The following is a 15,245-nucleotide window of genomic DNA, read 5'->3' on the forward strand; positions in this document are numbered from 1 at the left end:
AACCTTCAGTTTGATTCCTTAGAGCAGTGTTTCTCAACCATGGCAACTTTAAGATGGGTGGACTTCAACTCCCAGAATTCCCCAGCCAGCCATGGGGAACTCATGAATTCTGGGAGTTGAAGTCCACCCATCTTAAAGTTCCAAGGTTGAGAAACACTGCCTTAGAGAAATTGTTTTGCTATATAGCTGTTTCCTTGCAAGATACAACGAGTCGGGGCGGGGGGAGGCTTGGAAGGGAGTAAAGCTTAGAGATAACTTCCGCCATGGGTTGAAACCAGGTGCTGCATGCTCCACTAACTGTCCTCCGGGGATAAATGCATCTCTGTTATTATTTTGGCTGCCATGGACCCAGATGACGCTATCACAAGCTGTCTGCCCCAAGCCCCAATGAAATCAAAATGAACACAGCATACATCATAATGCAATTACGTCTTTGCAGTGTGACATCTGATGCCATTTCCTAAGTTATGCCCTTCGTGTTTTGAATCGCATATGTCACTTGCCCTCTGGAAACTCTTAATTACAGTGCTATGAGGCAGGGGTGTCCACAAAATCCAATAATTCCAGCAAAATGCAAGCTCTCTTTTTCTGTACGTGTGTGCACTGTCATGGTGTGTGTACAAAAGGGGTGAAGCCTTTAGCATCACGCCCACCCCTTCCTCCCTGTGGATGGGACAGATGTCAAGAGGATGTTTGGTGCACTTATACTATAAAATCCCTTATGTTACTCACTTTTGAAGCACGTGCACACACAGGTCTGTCTTTACTCCAAAGCACAAATGTAGCTAATTCAGCATTTCAAGGACTCAAGCAGTAGATGACATTAATTCACAAATTCCAGAAGAACTGTAATACTTGGCACATGCAGAATTAACTTATCAAGTTCACTTCCATACCAGATAAGCATGGCTCCAGGGTTTCTGTGGCTTTAAAAGCCGGAGAGTCTGTGGCCCTGTGGATCATGGGCTCCTGTTCCTATCACTGTGAGCTGCACTAGCTGGGGTTGATGAGCCTCAGAGAGTGGTATTTTTCCACCTCTGATTTAAAATGGGATTTGAAAAGTTCAGAGGACAGAACTAGCCATCATGGTTAAAAGGCAGATGTAGGTCTAGGTTGGCCTGTTTTACATATCCTGTTAAACTGTAATAAACTTGGTTTGGTTTTGGCATAATATGTTACCTGGACCTCACCGTTTTGATTTGAGAGCCATAGTTTACAGTGTCGTGTGTTGCATGAATCCAATCAACTGTGGTTTGCGAAGCTAACCATGAGTAAAACGGCAAGCCAGGTCACTGTGTCTTTTAATGTGGGGTGCCAGGATTGGAGAGCAGCAGGGCTCCAATTTTCTGAATTCCCATTCTGAATAGCAAACCACGGGGTACAATTACTTGAGTACATGAGATGCCCATTTCAGGCTTTCATGTGACAAAAGCTGCCCGTCCCTGGTACAGGGGCAAGTAAGGCGTGTCTCGTTCTCCTTCCTTGAGCTGCAGCGCTGTTAAAGGCCAGTATGAAAGCTACGCTGATACTTTGCTAGAAAAACCAAAGATCCTGTTGGTTGGTTTCTGCCCTCTGAACACGGTCCCGCCTGCTGCTCATCTTCGTGCTCCCAAGCAGGCCCCTTCCAAGGCTGTTCCCTTGGTGTAAGGTCCTTTGACCACCTCCACCCCCATCAAAAGGAAAAGATTGCAGCTGGAAAACCACCTTAATACGTTTGTTGCCTGTTGGTTGCATTTAGGGAAATCGGAAGCCTCTTTATTTAGCATCTGTAAGAACTTCCAAGATGGTTTTCTTCATGGGGAAGAGTATTGTTACACACACACACACTGACATTAAGAACATCTCTGTGCATATATGTTGTGCTGCAGTTTTCAGCCTAGAATGTCCTCTTTGATACTGGGTAGAAAGGAAGAACAGAGAAGGCAATAGGAAGACTGTGCATATAATGAGATGGTGCTTCCTTAGGTCTGCCCTTCGTAAAAGTTGTGAAGATAAGGGGATCACGTCTAAAGCCCTGGTGGGAAAGGAGGCATTAGTGGAGGGAGATGAGGCGAATCCCAGTGGTTTGGAGACATGGTTCAGGGCAGGAGGTCTCCTGGTAACTCGTTGGCTTCTTTGTTCATTCTCTTTCCTTGTTGCTGTGGGTACAGGGACACCCATCAATCGCATCCCAATCATGGCCAAGCAGATCCTTGACCTCTATATGCTCTACAAGCTGGTGACAGAGAAAGGAGGGTTGGTGGAGATCATCAACAAGAAGATCTGGAGGGAGATCACCAAAGGCCTTAACCTCCCCACCTCCATCACCAGTGCAGCATTCACACTTCGCACCCAGTAAGTCCTGGGAGGGGGAGAGGAGCAACTGTCGGGTGTGTCCCTGCCTTAGATATGAGTGTCTGACCTGCTTACCTTTAGCCCAGTATGTTAGACCACTGGCTCTTGAGAACCCCTGGATTCACCCATCTTGCTAAGCCTGAGGTATTACAAGGCTGCCGTGCAGGACCAGAGAGCCTCCACAGCATCCCCTGGTGACACCAGAGCCCCTTCAGAGTAGGTGGAGGCAAAATGTGGGGTCCCTTATTGCATTTGGGGGAGTTTTATGCAAACAGACAAAAAAACTCTCGTGCTTTCTTGATGTTGAAGGCCCATATTTTAGCAACCCCTTCTCCCAAATTAGGCTATGGCGCTCAACTTGTCGTGCCAAAAGCGGTGTAGTCCTTTTGCTGATTGAAGTTGCCCACCCCTGTACCAAGCAATCCTGTTGTCTGTCTGCACGTAACACGGGGAGGAAACCCAGCAGTGTGGTTCATGGATCATGGCTTACCTCTTAGCATGTTGCAGTGCTTGGCAACTTTGAGATGTGTGGACTCTGACTCCCAGAATTCCCCAGCCAGCATCTGCACATGCCCAGCATGGCTGGCTGGGGAATTCTGGGAGTTGAAGTCCACACACCTTCAAGTTGCCAAGGTTGAGAAACGCTGGCATGTTGTATGAACCCAGGCCAGTATTCAGCCAACAGTGCCTTAGCGTGACGCGTCACCACTTCATCTAGTTCTCTTGTGCCCAAATGCAGCCTTCTGACCAGCTGAGCCTCTTCTGTTTCTCTCCCCAGGTATATGAAGTACCTCTATGCCTATGAATGTGAGAAGAAGTCCTTAAGCTCGCCTGCTGAGCTGCAGGCCGCCATCGACGGCAACAGGCGGGAAGGCCGACGGCCCAGTTACAGCTCCTCCTTATTCAGCTTCTCCCCCGCTGCCCCGGGGCCGCCTTCGCTCCTGTGTCCTCCCAAGATCCGCTTCCCCCTCGTTAGCCTCGCCCCCAGCAGCACGACTAGCAACCCACACCTGTCTTCAGCAGGCGCTCTCAGGAAAGGTCAGCTGGGCCCCTCGTTCGGCCATTGGCGTGATTTTCCACACAGTGGTATTATAAGGGAAAGAAAAGGCAGTCTTCCTGCTCCTTAGTTGTACAGGTAGTCCTCAACTTGTGACCGTTCAAAGGTATGGTGGCGCTGAAAAAAGTGACTTGCGACTGGTCCTCACGCTTACGAACGTCGCAGCGTCTCTACAGTCACGTGATTGCCATTTGTGACCTTCCCAGCCAGCTTCCAACAAGCAAAGTCAATGGGGAAGGCAGTAGGGAAGGTGGCAAATCGCAGTCACGTGATGTCTTGCTTAACGACCATGGCAAAAAATGTTGTAAAATTGGGTGCACTCACTTAACGACCACACCGCTTAACAGTGACTTTTTCCAGTCCCAGTTGTGGCCATAAGTCGAGGACTGCCTGTCTCCTGTTAATCATGCCCTCCAGCGGCACAGCCTTGACTGCTGTCCCCCCAAAACCAGAGTGGCCTGGGGACCCCACCCAATACACTAGAGGGCCAATAGCTCCAAGGAGTAATAGAACAATACAGAGTGGATATGACCCACAGCAGGCACTTTTCCTGTTTTTTTTCCCCTAGCGTTTTGGAAGGGTGGATTCTTCATCATGATCATCATTATTATTATTATTATGACTGTTAAGCACCTTGCCACCCTTGGCTGATTTTTAGGGCCACATCTGATTAGGACTTAGAGGGAGAATTCAGGAAATCGCAGTGGGAGGGGGGATGCTAAACTGGGAAGTCAAAAATCCTTCTCCAGAGAAGGCAGCGGGAAACGGCTTTTGGATGCCTGGGGAGAAAACTCTCTGGTCATTCTGTGTAGTTACCAGGAGTCAAGCCTGGTTGGGGACGGTCTCTATCTCTTTTGGGGTTTACCCTAAAGTTTCTGTGTACTTCTTGCTTCAGTGTAGTAGGAAATGTTGCTCCCTCCACCCCATAATGGTATTAGAAGGGCTTCAGGGCTGCAAATGTGTGTGCGTGTGTAAAGATAAATAAATTTGTGGGCAGAATGCCACCTTAGGCTTCAGGCTGGACATCCCTGCCCTAGGTCCTCTGCTGATTTCATGGCTGCTTTTGCTGTCCATGCCAGGCCCATCCTTACTAATTTCGGGCAAGGCTTGGCACGTGGGTTTCATTTTCACCCGTTGGTGAGTGAGCTGCCTCTCCAGGAGTGAATTTGGGTCTTCTCCCAAGACGGGTGTCTCGCGGAAGGCCCTGAGTTCCTCCCTCGTGGTTGCAGGTGATGGCCTGCCTCTGACCACCTCCGCGCCAAATCGCCTCGCCATGCCCGTGAGCCTGGCCAGCCAGCAGGCCACCGTGGCCGTGGCAGCCGCCGCCAGGACAGCCACCTTGGAACAACTGAGGGAGCGCCTGGAGTCCGGGGAGCCGGCAGAGAAGGCGGCGCGGATGACGGAGGACGAGCAGCGCTTCGTGCAGCAGGCCCTCCAGAGGAACCTGCTCAGCATGGCCCGGCAGCTGCCCATGAAGATTAAGATCAACGGCCGAGGTGAGCCCTCCCGGGCAGTGCGGCAGCCTCTCGCCCTGTTCATCTCACTTGCGCCAATCCAGTGCCAGCCCCGGTGGGGTCTCTGCCCTGCCAGAAGGACGGGGGAAGCATGGAGACAGGTGCTGAATCTGGGCTTCGGCCAAAGGGAAGCAGGCCTGAGCCCTGGGGGGCTTCCATTCCAGCCTTAAGGAGCATCTCATTCCTTCTGACTTCCCCCCCAGTAACAAGACGGGGGGTATTGACTTTCACCGGGTGGGGAGAGCACGTCTCACTTTGGGCTTGGTCGCATCTCTGTTCCTGGCTGAGTTGATGCATCGTGCCCAACTCTAAAATGGTTTGTTTGTGGCTTAGCATGTGGTGGGAACCCAGATGTTCTGTTAGTAAATCTGATTCATGGCTTGGCGTGCTCTGCAAACCCAGACAGTTGTGGGTTGTTCAACCCACCGCACTTGAGCACCTCGTGGCTTAATGCAAAGTGGGAACCAGATCACGGATTCTGCAGCCAGCTACTCCAGGTAGCAGCTCTGTAGCGTCTGCTGGGTGCTGGGATCAGGCTGATCCACTAGAAGTCCCATCCCAGATATCCCTGTCTAATACCTGGTAGCTTTTAGCTTCTCCTGTGGTGGTCCCCAGCCTTCGTTCCATATGTTGGAGAAGGCAGGGAATACTGGTAGTCCTTGCTTGATGACCACAATTGGGACTGGAATTTCTGCTGCTAAGTAAAGTGGTCATTAAGCGAATCCAACCCAATTTTATAATTGTGGTCGTTAAGCAAATCACCACAGCCATTAAGCGAACCACGTGGTTGTTAACTGAATCACCTGGTCCCCCATTGATTTTGTTTGCTGGAAACTGGCTGGGAAGGTCAAAAATGGTGACCACGTGACCATGGGACACTGCAACAGTCATAAATGCAAACTGGTTGCCAAGCACCCAGATCATAACCATGTGACCAGGGGGACACTGCAACAGTCATAAGTGTGAGAGCCAATCATAACTCGTTTTTTTCCAGCACTGTCATAAGTCCAAACCATCACTAAATGAATGGACTACCTGTAGAGCAAGGCTAAAGTTTCTTGTAGTAGATAAGCTGTCCTGCAAGTTGTGAGCCTCAACCAGCTCTCCTTGGCCTTTCCTCTTTCCTTTTTCTCTCCCATTCTCTCTCTCTCTCTCTCTCTTTCTCCCTCCAGAAGATAAGTCAGATCCAGCAGCGGCTGCGGCAGCTTTGAATTGGACCCCTTCTGGCTTTGGAAGCATCAACATGTCAGTGGAAATCAACGGCACAATATATGCTGGTGAGGGCCTCTGAAAGAAAGCCGAAGCATGGAGGTCGGAGGTGTTTCTGCAGGGAAGCGTCTGGCACCTGGCACGCCCAAACCGCCTCTTTGGGGTTGATGGTTGCCATCTTTCTCAGGCTGACTCCCCCTTGCCCACACGTGGGGCCAGACGGTACCGCAAAGGGATGCTTCCGGTCCAGGGACTCCTCCGGGCCTAGAGGCCCAGGGGTTTGCTTTTGCCAGCTGCAGCTTCTTTCCACCACCCAGATCTTGTTTGGGAGCGTAGAACACAAGTCTCACGACCAGAACAGGCCGTGGGTCCATCTGGCTACACCGAGTAAAGGGCTTCGGGCAGGCACAGCGCTGCCCATGCTTGCCTGGTGTCTCAGCTGGCAAAGGATCTTTCCGCTGGTCTGATCCCGGACCCTTTTGACTAGGAACTGGGTCGAGCTTTTGGGGAGTCCATAGCATATCTTCTCCCACTGGGCTTACTGGTACCATAAGTGACTCCAGGAGAACCCGGATGAGGAGCAGCTGGGTGATGGGGCAGGTCCTCCTTCGGTTCCGTGGGAAGCGGTGGGCGGTGTCCAGGGTAAAACAGGGCAGAACGGGGAAAGGCTCCTGGCCAGCTGGCCTTCCCATCCGCAGAGCTGCAGAATTGCCGGCCCGGGATGGGGAAGGATTTGGTTCAATCCCCTGTTCTGTTCCGGGGCTCCGTGGTCCTTCCAAGGAAAGCCTCTTCTCACTTGCTGAGCGGCTTCAACCGGTCAACTAATTTTCCTCCTCTCTCCCCACCCGACAGGCGTCCTCTTTGCCCAAAAGCCCGTCGTCCACCTCATTGCCGGATCCAACACCCAGAGCGCCGGCGGGGGAAGCAGCAGTTCGCCCAGCCCCACGTCCTCCAGAGGCACCCCCAGCGTTGAGCCCTCCACCAGCTGGTCTCTCTGAGGACAGAGAAGGGCCCAGAGGCAGGCTCGCTCTCCGGCCTGGAGCGGCTCCTCTGCGCCCGGGAGAAGCCGCCCCTGTTGCCCTGCAACGGGCCAGCGGCAGAGAGCCGCCATCTCTGTGCCGGCGAGTTTCCCATCAGGATGGACCTCGCTGGCTTTTTAGCCTTTTTTCAGGTCTTGCTGTGTCCTCAGTGAAGAAAGGGGTGGGGGGGAGGGAGGGGGAGGAGGGGAGGGGACACGAGGCGTGTTTCAATCAGGGATTCTCTGGACAGGCTAGGCGTTTTTGTAGATGACTGACCATTGCCAGGGTGGCGAAAGGCCCTGACAAGAAACCTGTTTTTCACCTTGGAAGCCCAAGGGGCGCTCCATCCCCCATCCCTCCTCCCACTCCCAATACGGCTGCCGTGTATTGACAATCCTCCCCCCACCCCAAGGCAGGAGAAAATGCAGCTCTTTGCTCTTGATACCCTTTTGTCCTTGCTTGGCATCCTGAGCACAGCCTGTTCCCCTCTCTCCTTCCACCTCCCAGGCTCTCTGCCCTTCCTCCTCCTCCTCGTCGCGTTTGCGTGAAGAGCCATTTCAGCACAAAAAAGTCCCCGGCAGCAACACCTTCCTCTGCAGCAACTGAATAATGAATAGCCCTTTTTTTTTTTTTTAACCAAGATGCCAGCAGCAGAGGCAAAGAGATTTCCTGGACGGGCTCTTTCTGTGACTGTTCCCAGCCTCAGCTGCAGGAGAAGACCTCGCATACCTGCCCGAGGCTCTTCCAAAGGTGCTGTGTTTCTTTGCCCCATCCTCCTTTCTGTTTCGGGGGCGAGCAGAGGTGTGGATTTGAGTAAAACCCTGCCATGATCCAAGCAGAGCAGCAAAGGCAGAAATACCATTTAGGGAGGCATGTGGGCTCGCTTTTAGCGAAAGACGTGGAGACGCAGGATCTCCCTTGGCACGTTCCCTCACAGAATCCTGTTTTGGGCCCCGTCCATTTTCTCAGAAGCAAAAAGAGAACGGGCTGTTTCCCGAGCCTTTCTGGAGCCTATACCGCTGCTCTACAGCCTGAGCCTCCTCCCTGTAACAGTCTCCTGAAACCATGATGTGTTGAAAGCCAGGTGCTGTTTTTGGCTTGTTTTCCCCCAGCGCATTCACTTTCTTGTGCCTCCCTCGAATCCATCCGAGATCATCTCAGTCCTCTGCTTGGTTTGGTTGGTTTTTAACACAGGTCAGCCACTCCTCACCGCCCCAAGGGAACCGTCCCTCCCACCCTGGCAAATCTCAGTCATCCTACAGAACTGCAGCAGCTTCTCCCGAGCAGACGAAATACCTCAAAAATACGTACTTATTGCTGTATTGTTGGGGGGGGGTTGTTGTTTGTTTCTGGGTTTTTTTTCCCCCCGTTTGTTTTGTTTTCCACCTCTTCTGGAAGGATTTGCGTTATGTTAAAGCTTTTTTTTGTATGTCTCGTTGACTGCTTTTTAGTTTGAGTTTTATATATTGTAGCACCAAAGAGACACAACAAGAGAAATAAGAGGAACAAAACTTCCCCCTGGCTTGAAGGAACGGAGGCTTGATATTTTCTGTAGGCCAGGGAAGCGCTTGGCACAAACGGCTACGGGCGTGGGATAGAAGGCAGCACTGATGGCCATTAATTGCTTGGGCTTGCTTTCTTCTGGCTTTTTTTCCCTCCTTACCCCAAGAAGGGCTTACCCCCGTCCACTACAGCAGCGTTTCTCAATCTTGGCCCCTTTAAGATGTGTGGACTTCAACTCCCAGAATTCCCCAGCCAGCCATGCTGGCTGGGGAATTCTGGGAGTTGAAGTCCACCCGTCTTAAAGTTGCCGAGGTTGAGAAACTTTGCTCTACAAGCATTGTGCCTTCTAGATGGGTGGGATTTCCAGAATTCCTAGCTGGCATGGCCAGCAGCAACGCCAGTTCTGGGGGTTGTAATCCTGATGTATCTGAAGAGCACTCAGACGGGTCAGGCTGGTTTACGAAGGCAGGGTTTTCAAAATCACCCATGCATCCAAGGACTGCTGGCCCTTGGAGAGGTTCCCTCCACCCCATTCACCTTGTGGTCAAGCCTGGCACACAGTTCTGATGCTTTTTTAGCTTGTGGGTGGGAATTTGGCACCTGTATGAGTCCAAAGCCTGCGTGCGTGCATGGTGGTTTGGTAACTCTGGCAGCAGTGAAGGGAGTGCTGAAAAGAGCTACAGAGTTCTCCCCTCAGCTCCCCAGCTTTTATCCTCGGGTTCATACCCTGTGTAAATTTCCAAGGGAAGGCAGGACCTTCGGCTTGGAAGTGATTCCAGGCACTCATGGAATGTGATGGCTGTGTAGGTACTGAATCATTACAGCTTTCCTTGTCGCTCCAAAGAAATTGGTCAGAGCCATCTCCTCTTTCTTCCATGGCACTGCTTTCTGGACAAATTCATGCAGAGGAAAAACACCCATGGAGAAATGGCTCTGGAGGATTGTCTTTGAAGAGCAGGATGTCAGTCCATTGAGTAGATCTTTGCTAGCTAGATCTTGGTCTGCAGGATGCTGGTTCCAGTTCCCCTTAGCTTTCTGAAAAATATGTGTATTTTCTAGTTGTAATACAAAGGCTTCAGGGATGTTCCATTTGCAGTCTCATCGGCAGAGACAGTCCCAGGAAGGACTCATCTTTCCAAAGAAGCCCCCTTCAACTTAGATGGCCTGCTTTCTCCAGCCTGGCACCTTCTCGGTGTGTCGGGGTTGCAACTACATGCAGAATTCTGGGAGTTACAAGCCCAAATCTCTGGAGGGCACCAGACTGGGGGAAAGGGGGGCAGGGGAGAAGAACCATCTGAAGTTGCCCTCCAGCCCCTTGTCAATTTAATCAAGATGAAATAAAAATTCTGTGCTCGGTGTATGTGTTCACCTTTGCAGAAGTGGACGTTTTAGATTATCTAAAGTTGTATTGTATTGTTGTTTTGCACCAATTTTAGAAAACAAAGAACTACTGCCAGTTAGGCAAGGCTGAGAAACCTGTGATCTCCCAAAGCTTGCTAAGAACCCCACCCAGCATGGCCAATAACGAGGGGCTGGATCCCTCCATTTCTATTTTAAGCAGATCTTTAGAGAAATCATTCTTCATCCTCTCTAACCAATAGACCTCATTCCATCCAAGTAGACAAGCTGGAGCCCCTTGAAGAGTGAGATGTTCCTGGACAGATTCTGTGGAACTTTTCTGGTTGCCACATAGCTGTGGGGCAAAGTAGAGAAAATGATAGTCGGACAGCCCAGATCTACCCAACAGGGGGGCCAGACACCTTGCAAAGTTACCCCTGTCTCTGTTTCTCTTCCCTCCCCTTCCCGGTCCTACCATATTACCAATGAATTGTGAGAGCTCCACCCACATTCTCACCAATCAAGAAAGAAAAGTTCTTGAAGAGAATCAGTAGATAGGTATTACATCAGTCTTTGAATATCGCGTACTGGGCCTGCCAAGGCACACGTGTCCCTTTAGCACCCCGTGGCGGCCAAGAGGCCCAGTCTGCAGAACTCAGTACAGCTGGTATTATCCCCTGCCCTGCCAACGGGAGCACCGCATGGCTGTTCTCAGTCCTGGTGGCTAAGATAAGCTGTGCTGGTGGAGCTTATCTGTGACCAGTGTGAGAGGCACCCCCTTTGCCAAGCTTGGCCCTTCGCTCAGAGGACAGCCATCTTTCCCACTGAAAACGCTCAACTCTGAAACAGTCTGTGTTCCATCTGCATGTGCCATGTTTCCCTCCCTCCCTCCCTCCCTCCCTCCCTCTTTCCATTCCGACTGAACGCAGCCGGCTCAGAGATGGTGCTCCATGGGGCCGTTTCCTCTGTCCATCGTCCTCTGGCTAAAGAATGCGCAGATCGCAAACCCCCACGGTTGGTTTACGGATTCTTCGGATTAAGGCAGGTGGGCAGCAAGGCTGGAAAGAACGGGCAGTGCAGGATCTGCCATGGCTTCATTGACTCGTGGCTTTTAGCAGAATTTGCCCACGTGGCATTCTTGTGTGAATCCTTTGTATTGTTTAAGGATTTTGTGTGTGTGTGTGTGTCCATCTAAGATTGTCACATCTGTAATATTGCTTAGGGAAGCAGTCCCAGTCGCCTCCCAGCTTATAAAACAGAACTCTTGGCAGTTGTTTTAAGGAATGCTGATAACCTCTGCTGGGGGAGAAACAGTGAAAGCACATCCCATAATTTTGATGGTTCCTGCGTTTCAGATCGGGGCTGGCAAGGGCACAGACAGAGAGAGAAAGAGATGGGGCAGGGGAATTCCTTTGCTGAATGCTTGTGGGGTTTTTTTAATTGTTGTTGTTACTATTTATTTATTTTTTAGCATGCTCCAAAAGCAATGAATTTTTCAAATTCCTTTCAGTGTCAATCCAGACCTGAAAATGTCAGATGAATTTGACACGAAAATGGGGCAGTGTGATAAAGGCAGACTGCACCCCTTACCCTCCTCCAGAAATTTTATCCCATCCGAAGCATCTCGAACATCAAAACTTGGCCTTGGAGGTAAAACCGTTTTGGGGAAAAAGGGAAAAACGATGGAAGTTCGCAAGCCCACATGTTTTTATCTTTTCTTCGTCTCTGAAAAATTAAGCTCCCGCCATTGCTGCCACCCATTCAGTATGTCTCGGGCCCGAGTTTAAAATCAGTGGGCCTGTTCCGGCCACGCCTGGGATCGCGTTTCTTGCACAGAAAGCTGTTTGAATCACTGGGATGGCCTCGGCGCCTTCATTCCTGCCAGCATTTGACGCAGCTACCCGGGATCCAGGCAGGGAAGTCGAGAGTTCGTTCTTCTCCAGTTCAAGGGCGGGGTGGGAGGGTGGAGGTAGATTTGGGGGTTTGTAACAATATATATATAAATATATAAATATAAATATATACCTCATTCAGATAAGCTGCGGCATCACACTTTGACTCTGTCAATTGGGGGGGGGGGCGCTGTTGTTTCTTTGTTTTTGCTCGGCCAGCCACTTTTCGACTGTGAAGATGCGAGCCCCCGACTTTCAATGCTGCCACCCTTGGCTGAGCCGCGTAGCGTTTTTCCTCTTCGGTCGGGTTCTTGGGAGGGGTCCGTAAGCCAGCAGCAGAGTGTGGCGGTGGGGAGTGGGGGGAGCTTCACTCTACCTTACCTGACTTGGGATATTAAAAGATTGTATGGTATGGCACTCAGGACTTTTCAGTACGATGGGAAGGGCAGGTTCTCCAGTGACAGATCTCCATTTGCAGAGGTGGTGAGCCCCCCCCTCCGCCCCATCCAAGGGCTTAATGTCAGTTTGGCTGGGCTTGGGAATCTAGGGGTGTCAAGCCCATGTGTGCCCAAAGCATGTGCAGATTGGCTTGACTCTGGTCTGCTCCACGCATTTCAAGCACCTGCTTTCTGGCCATTCGGCTTAGGACTGGCCAGCTCCTTCACCTTTGGGGCAGTCCGGGGATCTGGTCTTGGAATCCCAGCAGGCGAAGGAGGACTGCCAACAGCTGCTTCCTTCAGATGTTTTAGTCTCCTCTTTTTTTTTTTTTTTATTTGCCCTTAGTCCAGCACATGGGCCCCAGCGCTTTTGGGTAAGCACCAGAGGTTGGACGGATGTGATCCATCAGGGTGGAAGGAAGAGGGAGGTGGCCCCCCAGGTGGATGGGCTGGATCTACACGCACACCCGTACCCAGCCCTTTCTGGCTGCTGTTCCCTTCCCTCCCAAAAGCTTGGAAGGAGGAAGGAAGGAAGGTAGTAAACCTAAGATCAGACCACTACAGCGGCCTTGCAACTAGCTTGTTCTTAACTATTTAAAGAAAGAAAAATGTGATAGCCTAGATGGTGAATAACTAAATACCTCAGATGTTTCCTTCCAGCAAGTGTCTGTATATGTTGTTGTTGGGTTTTTTTTTTTTCCTATCTTAACAAGTTACCTGAACCTTTATATTCCAATAAACTGCTACCTCTTCAGATCATGGCTCTCTTCATCCTTGTTTTTCTATACGAATTCGGTGGGGCGGGGGGGAATCCACCCAAGAAGATGGTAGATATCCAAGATCGGAGAAGGGGATTGCAATGGATGCTTCAAAACTTTATTATTTCATAACACTTTTTCTTTTTCCTTAATGATGTCACAGTGCCAAAAATGTTGCTGGTTTCATTAAAGCCAAAACAGACTTCTGCAGCCCATAGGAACAGGTGACAGCAGTTCTGTGAAATGTCGAGGCTAAAATAGTGCTCAACAGTTAATCTGAATAAATAAAGCTGGATTCAGACAGATCTGAGCTACAGGCAGGTGAGCATCCTGCTCATGTTTGGCCCCAGAATTTGACTCTCTTGGCATCATAGTGCTGATTGTCTGTTTGGCACTCTTTTAAATTATCCTTTTATCCTTTTGAAGCATTTTGATCTATTCTTCAGCTTGCTTGTGCTAATCTTTTTTTGTACAAGCCTTAAATAGGGGGGTAATCCATGGTTCAGTGTGCTCTGTGAACCCAGCAAGTGGGGTTAGTTGATGGCCAACAAAGATAAATCAGTAATCCACAGTTAACCATGGGGGAGCATGTGGTGCCACATTGTCCTTTTGAGGTGACTTCAGAAAGGAAGTGCCCTCTTGCACTTTGGTGAAACAATCCCAAGGAAAACTGAACCAGATTCTGATCTAATCTGGCACTTAACCCATGGTTACCTTCGTGGTTACAATCAACTCATACAATCAGTGAGATGAAGTGGCCCCAAAGATCCTTTGAAATGGGTGTGTTTATGGTGGAGAGAGGCACCAGAAGCGTGGGTGATGGAGCTAAATGGGTGAGGGATTGCTGAAAATTGCCTGGATCTATAACTCTCCCCACAGGGACTTTATGGAAACATCTGTGCAGTCTTCATGGAAGGACAAGGAAATGGTTCGCCACTGCCTGCCTTCAGGATGTTCTTCAACTCTTCAGCCTGACCTACAGCCATGGAATTTCTAGGTAGCCTCCCATCCAAGCACTAACCAGAGTTGACCTCGTTAGCTTCTGAGATCAGCCAAAGTTGGCCAAAAGCTGCTACCTCCCCAACTTTGGGTCCTTGAAATGTGACGGTCTGCAACTTGAATGACTCATCCATCTCACACATCTGGAGGGGAAGGTTGATGCTTCACATCAGAACCCCAAGTAAGGGGGAATAGGAATCATCTGGCTGGCTGCAAAGCCTATTCCGGTTCCTACTCTCTACGTAGATGCAACCAAGCTAGGGCTCTGACATTTCTTCTCTGCAATCCCCACCACCATTCACACAAATATCCTGAGCAATGTGTGGATCTCTGGGCCTGTACTACCACCTCTTGACATGGCAACAAACCCTCCAGTTTTAATTTTGGCCATTGCTGCAGCATTCCAACTTCGTGCTCTAAGTTTAAAAGCCTGTCCATTTCTGGGCCAAAACCCAGAATATTTTCCACCTATTTGCTCAGCTGTTCAAGCTTGTCGTGTTTGCTTGGCCTCACTGCCAACTGGCAAAGAATGCCCATCAGCCTGGGTTCTGCTGCTGCTGGAGGCAAGCATCAGCTTGCAGTCACTTCAGCCAGCTTTGAGCAGCTAGCAGGACTGGAGGAATATATAGGTCGGTCTTCATTCTTAGTCCTATCTGTCTGTGATGTTGGAAATTTTGTGTTCTTCCTGCCAACTTTCCCCTCACCAACATCACTGGGATCTTTTCAGTCTCTCCATTCTCAGCTAACCTTGGAAGCAGGACTGGGGAGTAAGTAAATCTTGATTATTATAAAGACAATAAACTTAACTGCAACAGAGATCACTACCTTCCTCAGGGCACAGTTCAGAAAGACCAGTATTGGGGCATGCCCACTAACGGTGAGGGTAACAGAACAGGCTTCAGTTGGCATTGAGTAGATGTCCCCCCCCCCAACAGAATGACCAGAGGGGGCAAATGTAGCAGGGCTGATTTGCCACCCTTGGAAATAAGTGATAAGAAAGTCTCTGCCACCCTCCCTTATTTAGATAAGAAAGCACAGAAGGAAATGGACTAGGCTTGTGAATGGAAAGATTGCTAGACAAACTGGCTCTGCTATAGAAAGCAAATTCCTGGGTGACAAGCGTTGAGCACCTCCGCCTTCTGCAATTGTAGATTTAACTTCCTACACTGCTGCTTCGCACCCAGG

General features: G+C 50.2%; 1 protein-coding gene across 1 annotated transcript in view; it reads left to right on the top strand.

Annotated features, from left to right (window-relative positions):
• The window catches only part of ARID3B (AT-rich interaction domain 3B), a 29,893-nt gene extending 22,567 nt beyond the window's left edge, over nucleotides 1-7,326 (top strand). The window contains exons 4-8 of the mRNA XM_063313872.1: nucleotides 2,151-2,334; nucleotides 3,113-3,372; nucleotides 4,621-4,887; nucleotides 6,078-6,182; nucleotides 6,967-7,326. Coding sequence (XP_063169942.1) covers nucleotides 2,151-2,334; nucleotides 3,113-3,372; nucleotides 4,621-4,887; nucleotides 6,078-6,182; nucleotides 6,967-7,112 — 962 coding nt within the window. The 3' untranslated portion in view covers nucleotides 7,113-7,326. The remainder of the gene's footprint in view (nucleotides 1-2,150; nucleotides 2,335-3,112; nucleotides 3,373-4,620; nucleotides 4,888-6,077; nucleotides 6,183-6,966) is intronic.
• The last annotated feature ends 7,919 nt before the right edge of the window (nucleotides 7,327-15,245 follow it).

Source organism: Candoia aspera, chromosome 13 (genome assembly GCF_035149785.1).
Source record: "Candoia aspera isolate rCanAsp1 chromosome 13, rCanAsp1.hap2, whole genome shotgun sequence".
NCBI classification, from domain to species: Eukaryota; Metazoa; Chordata; class Lepidosauria; order Squamata; family Boidae; genus Candoia; species Candoia aspera.